This window comes from Austrofundulus limnaeus, unplaced genomic scaffold (genome assembly GCF_001266775.1).
Source record: "Austrofundulus limnaeus strain Quisiro unplaced genomic scaffold, Austrofundulus_limnaeus-1.0 Scaffold59, whole genome shotgun sequence".
NCBI classification, from domain to species: Eukaryota; Metazoa; Chordata; class Actinopteri; order Cyprinodontiformes; family Rivulidae; genus Austrofundulus; species Austrofundulus limnaeus.
Genome location: NW_013952461.1, coordinates 173,632 through 189,554, shown reverse-complemented (window position 1 = coordinate 189,554; position 15,923 = coordinate 173,632). Strand labels below are relative to the sequence as shown.

At 36.1% G+C, this 15,923-nt stretch overlaps 1 protein-coding gene across 3 annotated transcripts in view; it reads left to right on the top strand.

The window, feature by feature from the left end:
* Positions 1 to 972: 972 nt before the first annotated feature.
* Positions 973 to 15,923, top strand: part of LOC106518301 (immunoglobulin-like and fibronectin type III domain-containing protein 1) — an 18,990-nt gene continuing 4,039 nt past the window's right edge. The window contains exons 1-21 of one of the 3 annotated variants that reach the window (XM_014009526.1): positions 973 to 1,112; positions 2,806 to 2,893; positions 7,284 to 7,406; positions 7,506 to 7,645; positions 7,855 to 7,954; positions 8,056 to 8,082; positions 8,348 to 8,393; positions 8,486 to 8,684; positions 8,789 to 8,902; positions 8,987 to 9,149; positions 9,239 to 9,511; positions 9,741 to 10,112; positions 11,328 to 11,452; positions 11,553 to 11,694; positions 11,782 to 12,075; positions 12,149 to 12,445; positions 13,422 to 13,598; positions 13,708 to 13,836; positions 13,970 to 14,278; positions 15,344 to 15,429; positions 15,543 to 15,735. In XM_014009526.1, the coding sequence (XP_013864980.1) occupies positions 2,857 to 2,893; positions 7,284 to 7,406; positions 7,506 to 7,645; positions 7,855 to 7,954; positions 8,056 to 8,082; positions 8,348 to 8,393; positions 8,486 to 8,684; positions 8,789 to 8,902; positions 8,987 to 9,149; positions 9,239 to 9,511; positions 9,741 to 10,112; positions 11,328 to 11,452; positions 11,553 to 11,694; positions 11,782 to 12,075; positions 12,149 to 12,445; positions 13,422 to 13,598; positions 13,708 to 13,836; positions 13,970 to 14,278; positions 15,344 to 15,429; positions 15,543 to 15,735 (3,346 nt within the window). In that variant the 5' untranslated portion in view covers positions 973 to 1,112; positions 2,806 to 2,856. Of the gene's footprint in view, positions 1,113 to 2,710; positions 2,894 to 7,283; positions 7,407 to 7,505; positions 7,646 to 7,854; positions 7,955 to 8,055; positions 8,083 to 8,347; positions 8,394 to 8,485; positions 8,685 to 8,788; positions 8,903 to 8,986; positions 9,150 to 9,238; positions 9,512 to 9,740; positions 10,113 to 11,327; positions 11,453 to 11,552; positions 11,695 to 11,781; positions 12,076 to 12,148; positions 12,446 to 13,421; positions 13,599 to 13,707; positions 13,837 to 13,969; positions 14,279 to 15,343; positions 15,430 to 15,542; positions 15,736 to 15,923 lie in introns of those variants that run through there. The other 2 variants (XM_014009528.1, XM_014009527.1) reach the window with 2 other exon arrangements.

Below are 15,923 nucleotides of genomic sequence, written 5' to 3'. Positions count from 1 at the left end.
CCAATAGTGCAAAATGCAAATTATTGCACTTTTTTGACTGGTCTTAAGATTTTGATCAGGAGTGTATATAAACGCTTAAGACAAGTATGATATCTAACCMAGTCTTAAATCTAGCCAAAAATTAGAAGTCTTACAAAGTKCAGTTATCTTACTGCACTGGWARATTATTTCACTTAATTTGAGAAAATTCAGACTTTAATCTAGTATTTTTAATACTCATTTGTGTATCAGTGATGTATAACAGTGCTAACTTAATGCTTTTAAATAGGTCAGAGGTGATATCAGTGTTTATCTTCAGAAATGTCATCAGGCTTTTCTCCCACCTGTGTCTCTTTCTTCAACAACCTCTCAGTGACTATTCACACTGTCTTGAAATGTCATGCGTATCTAACCTCTGACTATATAGACTGAAAAACCCTGCTCTGTACTCTGTGTCCAGCACATCACAGTCTCTATGAGTAACCAGCTTTTTATAATGCACCACCAGGTCCAGTGTGACAAGYTAAATCCCACAGGCATGCTGTGAAATTTTCATCTGATTCATATGCATGCTAATAGGAACAGCCAATCCATTAATATCAATATAGGATCATTTTGCTACATAAAATGTCTCACATTAATGTTTACTGACCAGTAAAACTCATACTTGGGTGGTCATGTTACAAAAAAAAAAAAAAAAAACTTGCAAAGTTGCTGTAAAAACGTTTTTGGCCGGGTTTTTCTCCTGTAAACTTGAAAACTCGCAGCATCAGATTCTCATCCTTGAAACAAGGATATCCATCAAACTRTGTCATTTATGATCATTTAGATTTCTGTACGATTTTACATTTCTGCTATATCATGCTTATGTTTCCTATTACAATGTCAACAAGTAATACCAGATTGAATGAACAGCCATGAAATATTTCCGGTGCCAACTGCAAAGCGATCGCTTGATGCGTAAGAGGAACCTTCACCCATCATCACGGTGGTAATGTGGGTTTTCACCAACTACCCATGAAAGGTACTTAAATAGGTCCGRACTTTTATCGCTGAACAAAAAGACGGATCGCATTTGAAATACAGAGCAGACAGAAGATGTCTCGCTGAACAACGCTGACAGATAACTGTTAGTAAGTATGATTCATTTTCTTTCATTAAGTCTGTGCGTCATTAAATCGAACAAATTTAATCAAATAAAAACAAAAATAGCATTGCTTAAAATAGGAGAATGTTAGAAACCACAGATAAACCGATCTGGATTATTTGCAGAAGCATACAGTTCTATAAAAATAGCAATTATCAAGACTAACAATTGTTAAAAATATATGTTTTTGGCTACATGCTAACCTATTTTAGGTCATACAATGTCATTAATATTAATTATTAGACAGATTTGTTTTTAAATGGTTAGAAATTTAAGTTGAGATTGAGTATTTGAGTGATAAAAAATATTTGTTGCAGCTGAAAATACAAATGTGTTGACAAATTTAAGAAATGTTTACACTTTGCAATGCAGTTATGAAAAATATGGAGAAAAATATACCTCCATTTTTATTCAGCCCAAAAACTAACAGAAAATAGTAAATTACAATGTTAAATGGATGGTAGGATTTTAAAAGATCACATGCTAGATCTACTCTGATTAGCATTTTAAATACCTCAAAAAAGGCAAAAAAACAAATTTGCTAAATGTGACCTTTACAAATTAGCAGAAACCTGTGATCATTTTACACAACAAACTGCCATACACCAGAAATGTATTTATTTATTTAGTCTTTTTTTTTTCAATTTGGTAGATGCTGAAAGGCAGATATATATCTGCTCAGAATATTTTCAGTTTTTAAGGGAAAAAATAAAGGTCCATCATGAAAAATTGGCCATATTGTTGTAAGAAATACATTTTTTTTGTTTGTTTGTTTTAATTGATGAAACGTAGCTTATCTTAAATACTTACTAATTACCATCTCAAAAGCTGTTTATTTTTTAAGGTTGTCAAGTTTAAAATATTACACATAATCAACACAAATCTATTCACTGCAGGTGTAAAAAATTTGTCAAGAACAACTCTTATCTCGATGGTAATTGAAAACGAAATTAAAAAGACGCACATTAACCTGCGTGTTACCCAACATGTGCATCAGCCCAACAGTTGGATGAGAAGACATTTGTCCCCTGTCTATGTTTGGATCCTGAGCAGTTAAGTTACTGGCAGCCAATTGACTCCACAGGCAGTTAGAAGGAGTAAGCCACTCGGTGGGATTTCACATTCCTCATTTACAGCGCCTCAAACACGTCTCCAAGTGTCTGCAGGAGTCACGGCTTCACTGTTTGACAGACTGATGTCATCTGGAAGCATGTCACATGAGAAGCTCCAAGGCAGTATTCCCTAATATTTCCCTTTCCTGTTTTTCAGTGTTTTAGGTTCTCATGAACATCACTAATAGAATAGAAACATCAATGATGATTAGTTAACAATAACATTTTTTGTCTAAATACTTAATTTTCATTTTTCCTCTTCGTATAGATGTAGCAGTTATCATTGTCATGATCTTAAAAGTGCAAATTCTGTTAGATTTAAAAATAAAATACCTAAACGATTCCAATAATGATGATGCCACTAAAATCCTGCACTATAATCTAATATGAAATTTACACATTTTAGATAATAATTTTACCAATTTTACTTAAATTTAAAACTATTTAGCTTCGGTTTAGAGGCATCGTAAAATGAAACGATATGATCATTTTCATAGGTAACATGAAAATCAAAAGGTTCTTGCTATGACTGCAGTTACAAAACTAACTTTGTTCCTTAAATTTTAGATTCAAATAATTACAATTCTGACTTGATGAGATCAACAAACAAAAGCAACGATGAGTTCAAAATCTCCTCAGGACCCACCAACTTCTGGTAAGTCAGTCTGCATGTTTTATTTTATTTTATTTTATTTTTTTGTAATATATACAAAGTTCAGAATTGTATATTTGGTATTTTCACAAGCCAAGTCTCCATTAACAAATTGAAAACAGATTGACCTATTAAAATAATCAATGATGTAAAACATAGTCTTTTGTAATTGACAGCAAAATAGATTTTTAGACTTTTGAATCCTAGTTTTCTGTACTTGAAATGAAGAAAAACGAAATGATGTGCATTACCCATAGAACGACAAGTGTACGGTCTATATTTTACTGTGGGAAACACTACCTCAAGTGTCTGAAAGCTTTATGCACTCATTCTGAAGGCAAAGGGGGTGGCTTGGAGTGGTTTATGGCAAGGATGTCTTCTTCTACAGCCAGCATTTTTATTTATTTATTTTTTTCTTGAAGATTTTCTCAAGTTAGCTGCTGCCCAAATCCAGCAGTTCTTCTAGGAGCAATTGGTATGCAGCAGGAAAATGCCAGAGTGCTATCCAAACAGACTTGGATAATGTGTGAATCAATGCTTCAGGAACAAGGTTACAAGAATCCTGCCTGCATTCAGATGATATAAAAATATAAACCAACCCTAGAGAGATGACACACACAATTTGATGAATATTCAATGCATGCCCTTAAGCTGCAGTAAGGCTGCTGGAATACAATTATTCAGAATAGAGCTTTGAAAAGCAGCTCGCAGAGGACAGTATACAGAAATAAGTTCACTCTGAACTTAAGTGGATGTTTGTGTAAATGTTAGTTTAAAGTAATTTAAATGATTTCTATTGACATCATTAGTTGCGTAGATATGTCTAAAGCATAAGAAATTGTCTATTTGAATGGGATTTTGCAGCTACTCTGGGAATTGGTTGGGATAAATATGAGGTTTAAGTGAGCAGATGTTTGTTGGCAGGTCTGATTCTGCACACAGCAACACTGAATTGTAATTAGATGTTTGACCCGTCTATGATAGGTCTCAGTAAAGTCATATTTAATACACAAACTCCAGGATAACAGAAGCAGCTCTGAGCCATTACAACATATGATGCTTGTACAGAAAAAGGGAAACAGATGGTGGGTTCATGCTTGTGATTCCAACAGCTGTTAGGTCAACTTATTGTTGCTCACGAAGTCATCATACAGTAAAAATGTCAGAGGATGAACAACAATCTCAAAAATACATTACCTCACTTTTTTCCCCTCTCTCACATTAACAATTTCTAATTTTTTGGCAAAASAGAATAAGCTTGATATATTTTTGTTTAGAATAAATTAGCAATATAACTCAACTTCTAATGTTTTAAAAAATAAAAAAAACATTTGTATAACTTTATCAATGAAAATTTTCATTGAATAAAACTTTGCCAGTGTATAAAATGCAAAAAAAGGTTGGACAAATAAAAAAAGGAAAGAGTGACCTCTGGTGACATTCTGATGTGAAACTTCACCAGTGATACTGTTAAATGCAAAACATTAACGGTGGATTGAGTTCTATAAATGATATTTGTTTTAAAAACCATGCTTTAACTGTGTTGTATAAGAAAAATATATAGATATTAAAGTCAAAAGATAAACTTTAATACATGAGGAAAGTAGATTAAATGTCTAAATTACTATTACGGTCAAGTTTGACTTGCTGTACCTTTTAAAGAATGACGCTGCACATAGGGCTTGCGATGGCAATAATATTTGTAAATATCGCAATGACGATATCATGTGTGATATGTCCCTCCCTTCCTCCCGTCATTTTTGTCTTGTGTAAGCTTTTGCTACTGTGTGACTTTGTCCTATTGGCTAAATATTACATTAGCATAAAAAAATACAACTTCTAAACTCTTCAAATACATTAGTCAATTAGAGGGTCCGGTAGCGCCTGCGCAAGGCAGCCTCACCTCTGTCAGTGTGCCCCAGGGCAGCTGTGGCTACACTGTAGTTTGCCATCATCAATGTGTGACTGTGAGTGTGAATGGGTGAATGTCCATAAGTGTAATGCGCTTTGAGTGTCTTGGTTGGATAGAAAGACGCTGTATAATGCCCCTTTTCCATGGTGTAGTGTCAGAACGGTCAGCATAGGTACGGGTCAGTATGGGTCRGACCGGTTGGTTTTCCTATGATGTTCCAGTCCGGTTCCAATGGGTGTGTTTTGGGCGGTTGGTGGAGGTGTTTTTTAGGTTTTTTGAAAATAAAAGTTAATAGGCAAAATGAGAGATGGAAACACATTTRATGAATAACTTTTGAAATTTTAAACATTTGCGAGAATTTAGCCAATCAGTGATGAACAGTGTTCTGATGTCACATTTTGGTGTCAGCTGGGGCTGCTTGGAACCACATGAAGTAGGTACTAAAAAAAGTGCCGATTCCATGGATCTGGCCTAATGGAAATGGCTTGGAACGGTACCGAACCGCACCGACACTACACTAAGTGGCACTAGTGGAAAAGGGGCATAAGTACAGTCCATTTACCATTTTACATTCAACAATTATTGCAATCCAAGCAGWTCTGTGCTTTATGAACTTTGCGCACACTGATATTGTGATGAGGATATATTTGTGATTTATTGTGTAGCCCTAATAAAGAATGTTGTCACAATTCATGCTCTGTCAGCTGTCATGCCTGTCCTCTCTCAGCCTCTGCCTACTGCCACTCTATCACACCTGATTTCTGCTGCAATCAAGCTCATGAGCCTCATCTGGTCTCTGCTCCTTCTAAGCTCCCTTCTCACTTCTAGCCTGGTTTGGAAGGTTGAATGCCTGGGGCAGAACTGGATGACTGACTGTCAAAAATCTGGCAAAAAAAGAAGAGCTTTATTAAACAAAAAAAGGCTGGCGTGGCAGCAAAAATATTTACAGAAAGAAAACACAGGCTTGGGTACGAGGAAACAGAACTCACTGACTGTGGAGAACGCAAAACAACAACAAAGCACCGACACTAGAATGAAGACAGAGAACAGAATATAAAGGGGAACTATCGAGCTACAACGAGAAACACCTGGGAGAGAAACATGAGCAGGTGAAAGTGGGCAGGGCTGGAGCAGACAGGAAAGAGGAGGTAAACAGAAAAAAGAAGAGTAACCAAAACACACAGAGACTGTGACAAATGTAGACGTTCTACATTTAAATTGATACATTTTGCAGCTTGTTTGCAGTATTTTTCTGTGTGCAGTCTCATTTACTGGGAATAGAATAGAACAGATCTTTATTATCATTGTAACAAGTACAATGAATTTAGGTGTTCCCTCATGGTGTTTGAATAAAAAAATAGAGAAGAGTAAAAAAATATTTACAATATCAAGATGTAAAGAAGAAACAAAATCCTAAAAAAAAGACAGATAAAATGTAAAGAAACAAAGGCATCAGTGTGCAGCACTTTCACATTTGACAGAGTTATGTGAAAGATGACTGTCAAATGTGCAAAATAGGTATCCAAAAGGACACAGTTTGCTGGCACGTGATGTTTGTGTAGGTGTCCTGTCCAAGTTTAAAATCTTAACGTCATGCCATTATCAGTGGTGGGATGTAACTAAGTACAAGTACTTTCTTGCTGTACTAAAGTACATTTTTCATGTATCTGTACTTAAGTAGATTCCATCATGGGTACTTTTGACTTTTACTCCACTATATTTTACATTAAGTATCTACTTTCTACTCCACTACATTTCTGTAATGTGTTGAATTACAAAGTACAATCATGTCATGTCGATTTATTTTTTATTTTATTTTATTTGTGGTTTATTTTATTTTTTTAATTAGAAAATAATCAGTGGCGAGAGGGGGAATTGCTGTAATTGGTCCATTGAACAAAGCAGGAAAGTACCATTACACCCTCCTTCATAAAAAAGCAGAGCATCAGCATGTCCACAATGGTTTCCACCACGGAGGAAATGTGCCATTCATGGCCTTATTTAACTGGTTCAAAAAATGACTTGTTGAGATTTGATAGAGGAGGTTAGTGGTGAATTTACATCTTCTGCAGCTGTTGTCACAATATGTGATGATGCACAGAATCACAAGTCCAAGTGTGAACAGTGTCACAGAGTGTAAACACAAAACTATGTATTATCTGCAGCATTGTTCACTAAAATGGCACCATTGATGTATTAAAATATACATACAGTAGGCACACTTCATGATCACTTCATTGTAGACCATTAGGGAATACATTAAGCAAGTACTTTTACTTTTAATACTTTAAGTATTTTTAAAAGCAAGTACTTATTTATTTTTACTCAAGTAAAATGTTAATGTGGTGCTTTTACTTTTGCTAGAGTACATTCTTGTCTGTTTATCTGTACTTTTACTTAAGTGCAGTGTTTGAGTACTTTCTCCACCACTGTGCATTATCACGTTTTTGCACTATTTAACACTACTTCTGAATTTAACAGTGGCGATCAAGAAAAGATCCAGAGTCGCTGGAGTCGTGATCACTCAGTTCGTGGAGATACTCCCAGCAGGAAAATCGACACCCGACTTTACTCGGAAACTGATGGCCTCAACTGTTCAAGAGGGTGAAAATGCATGTTGAAACAAAAGTAAAACAATGCAGTAAAGTTCACTTTTTTTTTCTTTTAATTTCTGTTCTCTGGCTGTTTGTTTCCCCTTTTCAGGGAAAAAAGCCTTTTTCAAAGCAATGGTGAGTGGAGAGCCAGGACCGACTGTKACATGGGGTCGCAACAAAGGAGACGTAGATGATCCAGAAAAGTACAAAACAAGATATGAAGAAAGAACTCGAGAACATATTCTTGAGGTGAGAGAAAAAAACTGGGGAAAAGATGTTTCATGTATTTTTGTCATAAAGATCTGATGAAGCCTTTGTGAGGGGTGACCTGAGATTTGGTTGAYTAGAATGTTTGTCACAAAAATCCAGTCARACTATGTGCTGCAWATTMTTTTTCTTTTTTTAAACAAATATACCTTTMAAATATGCATTTACTTTCAGTTTTTTTACTTTGTCAGATACCAAATGCAAACCTTGATCAAGCTGACACCTACACATGCTTTGCAACCAATGAGTTCGGAAAAGCTGTCTGTACAACCACTCTGACTGTGATTGAAGGTAAAATGTATTTAAATTTTTTAATAACTATTTCAACAATTTACTACTGACAAACTATTAAATTATTCTTACTTGTTTGTTRTTGTTGTGGGTCCTTCCAGGAGGCCAAAAGAAGAAATCACAAGATGGTATAAAATTGTGTTTGGTCAATCATTCACTGRCTTCCTTATTTATTTATTTTATTTCAATATAATTTACTTATTAAACTTAATTAATCCATATCGATCTTGTGGAGTTCCAATTTTTTAGGACAAAAATTACTGTGATTCAGCTGTTATATTTAACGTCAACACATCTCAATTTTATGATTTAGGCAAAATCGTGCATACAATTTAAACCGTGATGATGGCAATTTTTTTTATTTCCAAATGTAATTTGTCTTTTTTTTTGAAGCAAATGGGCAGGGAACACAAAACTTCAGAGCAATGCTTAAGAAAACGTAAGCTGAAGTCAATGTTTTGGACTATTTAAAAGGCATTCATTTGTAAACAAAAAACATGGACTCACGATTTCTCTTTTCCATATATTTAGGACAGTTGTGACCAAGAAAAAGAAACAACTCCCCCAACAGAAAGAAGGAGAAATAGATCCTAAACTCGTGGAGCTGCTTCTAAGTGCACCAAAGAAAGATTATGAAAAAATCTGTCTGGAGTTTGGCGTTACAGACTTCCGCTGGATATTAAAACAACTTAAACAGATAAAGAAAGATAGAGAAGATGAACAAGCCCAGGTACTCAACGCTCAAAACTAATCATGATAAAAAGTAATGGCTGTAGCAACAATTACGGAGCAAAAGCAGACATATGCACTGGATTCTGAATGTTTCTGTTCAAGGTTGTAGAGAAGCTGGAGAATGTGAAACAAATTGAAGTGAAACCAAGTGGAAGGGCTGAATTCAGCTTTGACATGAAACTAAAGGATCCCAACAGTGCAGTTCATTTATACAAGGTGAATCAAAATGGATTCCTGGAACCCTCAAACCAACAGGTAAATAATTTAGAGAAATATTCTGACTCTGGTTTGTCTCACAAGGATGGGACAATGATTMCATACGATGAAAATAAAAACTCAAAGTACAGGCTTGAGAAAAAAGGGATAAACTACCTTTTCAGTATTAAAGACCTTCAGCCTGAGGATGCTGGGTTATATCAGGTTGATGTTGAGGAGACAAATGTCCTTACAACTGAGCTTAAAGGTAAAACAAGGCTAGCATGAAACAAGGTTGTTGCCATGGAAGTGGTTAAGATAAAAAAAAAAAACATGTCTCTTTTTCATCACTCTTAGTTCCAGACGTGGAATTCACAGCAAAGATCGAGGACGTTAAAGTCACCAACAACGATGACGCCGTCTTTCATTGTGTTCTGTCARCACCCCTGAACAGAATCACTTGGGCAAAAGAGGATTCATCGCTTGAACAAAGTGACAAATATGAGATCACAGTCTCTGAGGACAAACTGACTCACACACTGAGAATAAAAGCTTGTCAAGTTGCAGATAATGGAGCTTATTATGCAACTGCTGGCATCACATCGAGCAGCGCCTCCCTCAGGGTGGAAGGTGAGAAAACTCATCTTCATACAAATATTAACAAATAAAATACAAATACAAATCTAATATTTATGTCTGATACTTCTATAAAATGCCTATAGTGTTTATCGTGTTTTTAGATGCACTGGAGATGAATAATTCACCCTGTGTGTGTGTGTGTGTGTGTGTGTGTGTGTGTGTGTGTGTGTGTGTGTGTGTGTGTGTGTGTGTGTGTGTGTGTGTGTGTTTACTCATTCAGCTGGTCACAAAGCTGGTGATCATGAAAACCAGTCTAAACACACATCAAAACAGCAGAGGGAGTTTCAAAAAGAAAAGGACCCATCAAAACATGCAGCCAAAGCTGCACAGGAAGATGGAGGACATGGAAAAGGTGGAGGCGATGAAGAAATCGGGAAAAGTGGAAGAGATGTTTTTTGTGATGGCAGTAGTGAACATTCAGGTGCAGGAACCGCGGAAGGGAAAAACAAAGGTGATGATGAAAAAGGGGATGGAAACGGCAAGTTTAAGAACCTCCAGCGAGATGGAGATAATAGAAATACAGCAGATGGTGATGGTGACAAGAAAAAGAAGAAGTTACGAGATGGTCCTTTAGTTCCTGAAACTGTCACAGGTAAAACTTTTCACAGTATTGTGAGGACTGAATAGTCTGAAAACCATTTATCATTTAAGGCAACATATCGTGCAAAATCCACTTTTTTAGCTTTTAAATTAATAAAGAATAATTCAGGCTCAGAAGTTATTTTAATTCTAGACTCTTAACACACAAACTACACACACAAACTAAAACAAAACTAAACGTAAAGGGGCAATATCAACTTTTTTTAGTTTTATATCATGTTATAATGTTATACTGTCATAAAAAAACATGCCCAAAGCCTTGCTCTGACTCATTCATGCATGTTTGAGAAATTCTGCAGCGTTTTTAGGAAGCCATGCTGAGGAGCAAAACGACAGGTGGGGACCAGAAACGCCTTTTGGTACCAGAAACGCCCCTGGGACGTGTCTTTAAGCCGAACTTCCTCATGGCAGAGCCCCCACCTTACCCCTCCTCACATACCCCGCCCATGACTCGTACAGGCTCTCGGGTGAAACTGAAAGTGAAACTTAAACTGTCTGCTGAGCTAACACTACTTCTCACTCAGTGAAGCTCTTTTCAGATTAAAAATACCTTTGAGGAAATGTATTTTCAGATGCCAAGTAGACTGCATCATGTTTGCCCCCCCCCGGCACTGAAATGGGCAAGACAGAAGCTGAAGGTGGTTCTTAAAGAGACAGAGGCCAATTTCAAGGCATTTAGAAGAGGAAGTGATGAGAATATAAGCTTATTTTCTATTTAAACATAAAAACAGCATTTTAATAACTAAAGGTGACATAGATACTTCCTTAAGGTTTAGTATTTAAATGTATGCCTGAGAAACACATAATATTGCCCCTTTAAGATTAAGGAGCTTTTTCCTATTCTGAAACCCTAAGTCTTGATATTTACAACACAGGAATGGTTACTGGAAAACCTTTAAACTACAGGCAGCAAAAACAGCACGCCTATCTTCAAAGATGAATAGAAAACTGCTGATGAATATTTAAAGCAGGTCTCTACAAAATCAGAAATTATGAATATTAATGTCACCACAAGACAGACATGCCGTAATGAGAGCAAGCAGAAGTAACGTTTGACTTTGTGCCCTTTAGTAATTTAACATAATAAACTTGAACCTGCATGTTTAACTTTGTGTCTGTCGTTTTAGCATATTAAAGATTGAAGGGAGAGATTGAATAAATAAAGTGTAATCTGTGATAAGAATGGTCGTTACATTGTTAAATGCAGATGGAGGTGTTCAGTTTGTCAGAGGGCTGTCAGATTTAAATGCAGTTGTTGGTGGTCAAGCAGAGCTGTCCTGCAAACTGAGCAGCAACGCTTCAGAGGGACGGTGGTACAAAAATGGAAAGCCGGTAAGTCATCTGTGTCAGAGCAGAAGTAATTAGTGATACAAGCGATTTTCATTAGACATATTTATGTTTTCATATATTTTTCTTTGTATTTTTGTTTAAGCTAACAGACAAGGACGGGGTAAAGATTATCAAAGATGGAGCTTGTCACACCTTGATAATCGAGTGCTGTAAATATGAGGATGAAGCTGTGTACCGCTTTGAATCTGAAGGACGCAAATCAGAGGCAACGATCAACGTCCAAGGTCAGAATAAAATCAGCAACACTGAAAACACTGCAAGGTAATAAGTTTTTACCTTTTCTTTTAATATGTATTTCTCTGACACTACAGACCCACCAAAACTGGACTCGGATGCTTTGGGAAAATTCACAAATCCAGTCATCGTAAAAGCAGGAGAAAATGCAGAATGGAAGCTGCCATTTTCAGGCAAAGCGCCGATGAACACTCAGTGGTACAAGAATGACGATGAGCTTTCACCTGCCGCCAATGTGAAGATTCAGAACTCAGACACAAACAGCCAGCTGCGGCTTACTAGGTGTCAGAGGAAAGATAGTGGCGATGTCAAAATTAAAATTAAAAATGAGTTTGGTACTATAGAAGCCACTTCAAAGCTTATTGTTCTTGGTGGGTAAAATAAATCAGTTTGATGTTTACTGTGTAAAAAGATATCTATAATCTCTTCTTGTTCTGTCAACAGACAAACCAACACCTCCACAAGGTCCTGTGGACATAGTGGAAAGTGCTGTAACGTCTGTTGAATTCAAATGGAAACCACCAAAAGACAGCGGCGGCTGCCCAGTCACAAACTACATCATCGAACGGCAACAAGTTGGGCGAAATAAATGGTCAAACCTTGGAGAGATCCCTGGTACTCCACATTACAAAGATACTGATGTGGACCCCGGAAGGAGATACTCTTACAGAATCAGAGCCAAGAATGCAGAAGGCATTAGTGATTACCTGCAGTCAGAAGACATATCAGCTGGTGTATTGCGTAAGTACTATGTTTAAGACTCATTTGCATGACTTTGTGACTTTTAATGTAAGACAGCCGGCCCTTAAAAAAGTGCATACAAATGTGGCCCATCACATCGAAACGAGGATTAAGTCTAAAACTTGTATGTGGAGAAACAGTGTTTTGATTGAAACGCTTGCAAAAATTCCATATTTTTAAATATAACAAATAAATGTTTTATTAATGTATCATTTCAATGAACTGTCTGAAATATTATTCTGAAAAAATTTTTTGAAGCACKTCTTTGAGCACTAGCAACCAAAAACTGGATTTTGTGGAAAAGCGCCTTAAAATGTTGATATTCACTATGAGCCATCAAAGCTTTTGTTTCTTTCCAGCTGAGAAATCTCAAAATTCAAATACAATTTGAGGTTCCTTTTTTTGAAATGACATAAAAAAATCCTCGTTAAATTTACATTTAGGATTTAGAGCAAAAAAATATGTTATTGTAACCAACAAGACAAATTAAATAATATCTCTGGATCTACTAATCATATAAGGATGATTAAAGTATCAAAATGTAGCTTTTAAAGCCAAGAATCTGAAAATATGATTAGGTCATTTTGACCAAATTTGACGTAATCCTCATTTTGATGTGATGGATCACAAATATGGAAATGAAACTAATAAAGCAAAGTTTTTGGAATTAATTCAGTAAAGCAATAAAAATGAAATGACTTTTTACATTCTAATCAAAAAGATTTAACTTTTGGTGTCATAACAGGCAGATAAAGGTAAAAAAAAACATTAACCTTAAATTCAAGATTGCTATTGGACTAGATAAAATAAGTGGAATAAAGCACTGCATGAATATTTGATTAATTAATGTGAATAATTATTTATAGAACTAGAGGTTTGGTGTTTTTCTTTATTTTTACTTTTAAAAAAGCAATGTGAAACATTGTAAATCATGTCTTCCTATCTACAAAACACTTTCTTGATGTATTTTTTTTAGGTTATCCTGGACAACCAACAACACCTAAAGTGGTCAGTGCCTTTAAAGACTGCGTCAACCTGTCATGGTGTGATCCATGTGACACGGGGGGAACTAAAATAGTGGGATATAATTTGGAAAAGAACAAGGCAGGCACCAATTACTGGAGCCTTGTAAACCAAAAGGGTCCCATCACAGGTATCTGGGGATGAGAGTGAGATAGTGCCTCAGTCTGAGATGAAATACGTACGCCTACGCCAGTGAAGACTGTGAGAGATATCACATCCACCTTTTAATTTCTTCTCAGATACAAAGTACGCAGTGAAAGATGTCTTTGAAGGTGCTGCATATCGATTTAGAGTGTCTGCCATCAATCTGTCCGGTGCTGGAGATCCCAGTTTTCCATGTGACATAGTTACCGCAAGAGATCCAATGAGTGAGCCAATCACACGATGTGCCTACATGTTTCAAAGTCCCAATGGCTTTTAGAAAATACCTTAAAATTATTATTTCATAAAAGATTCAGTAATGTCTGCTGTTGTGTGTGCCTTCCATTGTCATAATTTCAGAACCCCCCGGCAAAGTGTCAGGTCTTAAATTAACGTCTTCCAGTTATACTACATTTTCACTGGCTTGGAATAAACCAAAGGAAGTAAAAGGAAAAGACGATGAAGCCCAGGGGTACTACGTGGAAATCCGACCAATAGAGAGCCTAGAATGGGTCCGATGTAATGCCGTTCCAATTAGTTTAACTTCCTACACTGTGCTGGGCCTCAAGGCGATGGCCGCATACTGGGTGAGAGTAATTGCCACAAATTATGGTGGTGATGGAGAACCTAAGGGCTTTGACAATTATTTCACTGCCATGCCGCCTCCTGGTAAGAACTTGGTTTGTTAAAAATTAATGATGCTGCATGGAAAAAAATAGTTTTCTTTTGTTTCTCTAAGTGTTTCCTTTTTTTTCTCTAAATGTTTCCTAGTGTATCTTAAATTACTACTTTTTACTAAAACAGACAGGTATTAAAAACGTAGCTTAGTTCTGCATAAAACCTTGACAAATGAGTTTGCTTCTTTTTCTTTATTCCCTGCCAATTAAGGTAAAATGCAACATGTACAACTGATTACTATTTCAAGTCAACCAATTCAAAATGGCCACCACAACCAACTGATGTTATAAAATAACAAATTGGCTTTATCTCAGCCCGTTTATTACAGATATTGAGTTAAATGTTGGTGTGGTAAAAGCTGAGAATTACAACACATACTCTATGTGCTTGCAGATTGAACATTTTAAACAAAACTTTGCTGCTTTTAATATATATATTTTTAGTTTTTGTTCAACAATCTAATGTGTAATTTGTTTATTTTGAATCTTGAAGTAAAAAGGTGAAATTGTGACATGTAATTGCAAACAAGTTTCAAAAGAAAGACTTCAAACCAAAATCAAAACACTTTGCAAATATTCTACTGCACTCACCACAGCGTTATACTGCTGTCATTTTAAGTGTTTTTTTTTTGTTGTTGTTGTTGATTTTTAGCCAGACTTTCACTCACACAGGCAGCCTGTTTGTTTGTGATTTTGTACCGAGACTGCTGTCTTTTGTTAATTCGGTCATGCCACTCCATTGTTCATTCACTTGCAACACTGTGGGAAACAAATAAGCTCTAATCACACAGAGCAGAAGACAGCAATGCGGTATTTGACAGCTGGTGCACCCAGAGTGCAATGAATAACAATAATAATAAACAAAGGGCTKGAAATGAATCTGCATCCGTCTGACTAGTTAATGTCCTCATTCAAGTCATGTCAACATTACAATTTCATTTCCTCATTTCACAGTTCTGAGGGAACAAAATTAAAACTGAAATGCTAAAAAATAGTGTTGCTATATTTTAAATATATAAAGAAATTATACCTTTTGTTGTCTATAACTCACCCACAGTAAAGCCAAAATTTAAAGGCCGTAACATGAAGACATTGATGGTGGTCAGATCTGGGAACACTGTTCGACTCAACATTAACTTTGAGGTACATGCTTTTTGCCAGAGTCTTTTCTCCAAGAAGGCTAACAATTATCTGTTATACTAGGCAAGAATTTAAACATAAAAATCCTAACTCTGTTTTCATTTTTTTGGCTAAAGGCATCCCCAATGCCTGACATTTTTTGGGTAAAGGATGGAATCCCAGTGGCCAAACATGTAACCATAACTAACTCTGACAAAGGGTCTCAGCTGCTGATTCCTACATCTGAGAGATCAGACAGTGGCTTCTACACCATTACTGTGAAGAACATCGTTGGTCAGGAAAGCTTCAGTGTTGAAATCAGAGTTACAGGTAAATGTCAGCATTTTCTGCTCTTTAAATCAAACAACCCTTTAGATTTCTACTCACATTAGAGCAGGGATTCTTAACCTGTTTATCCTCGGGGCCCAATTTATTGAACATAAAGTGGCACGAGGCCTAATCAGACATTACCAATGTATGGATCAAAATGGTAATTATTCTAAATCTTGGTTTAATTT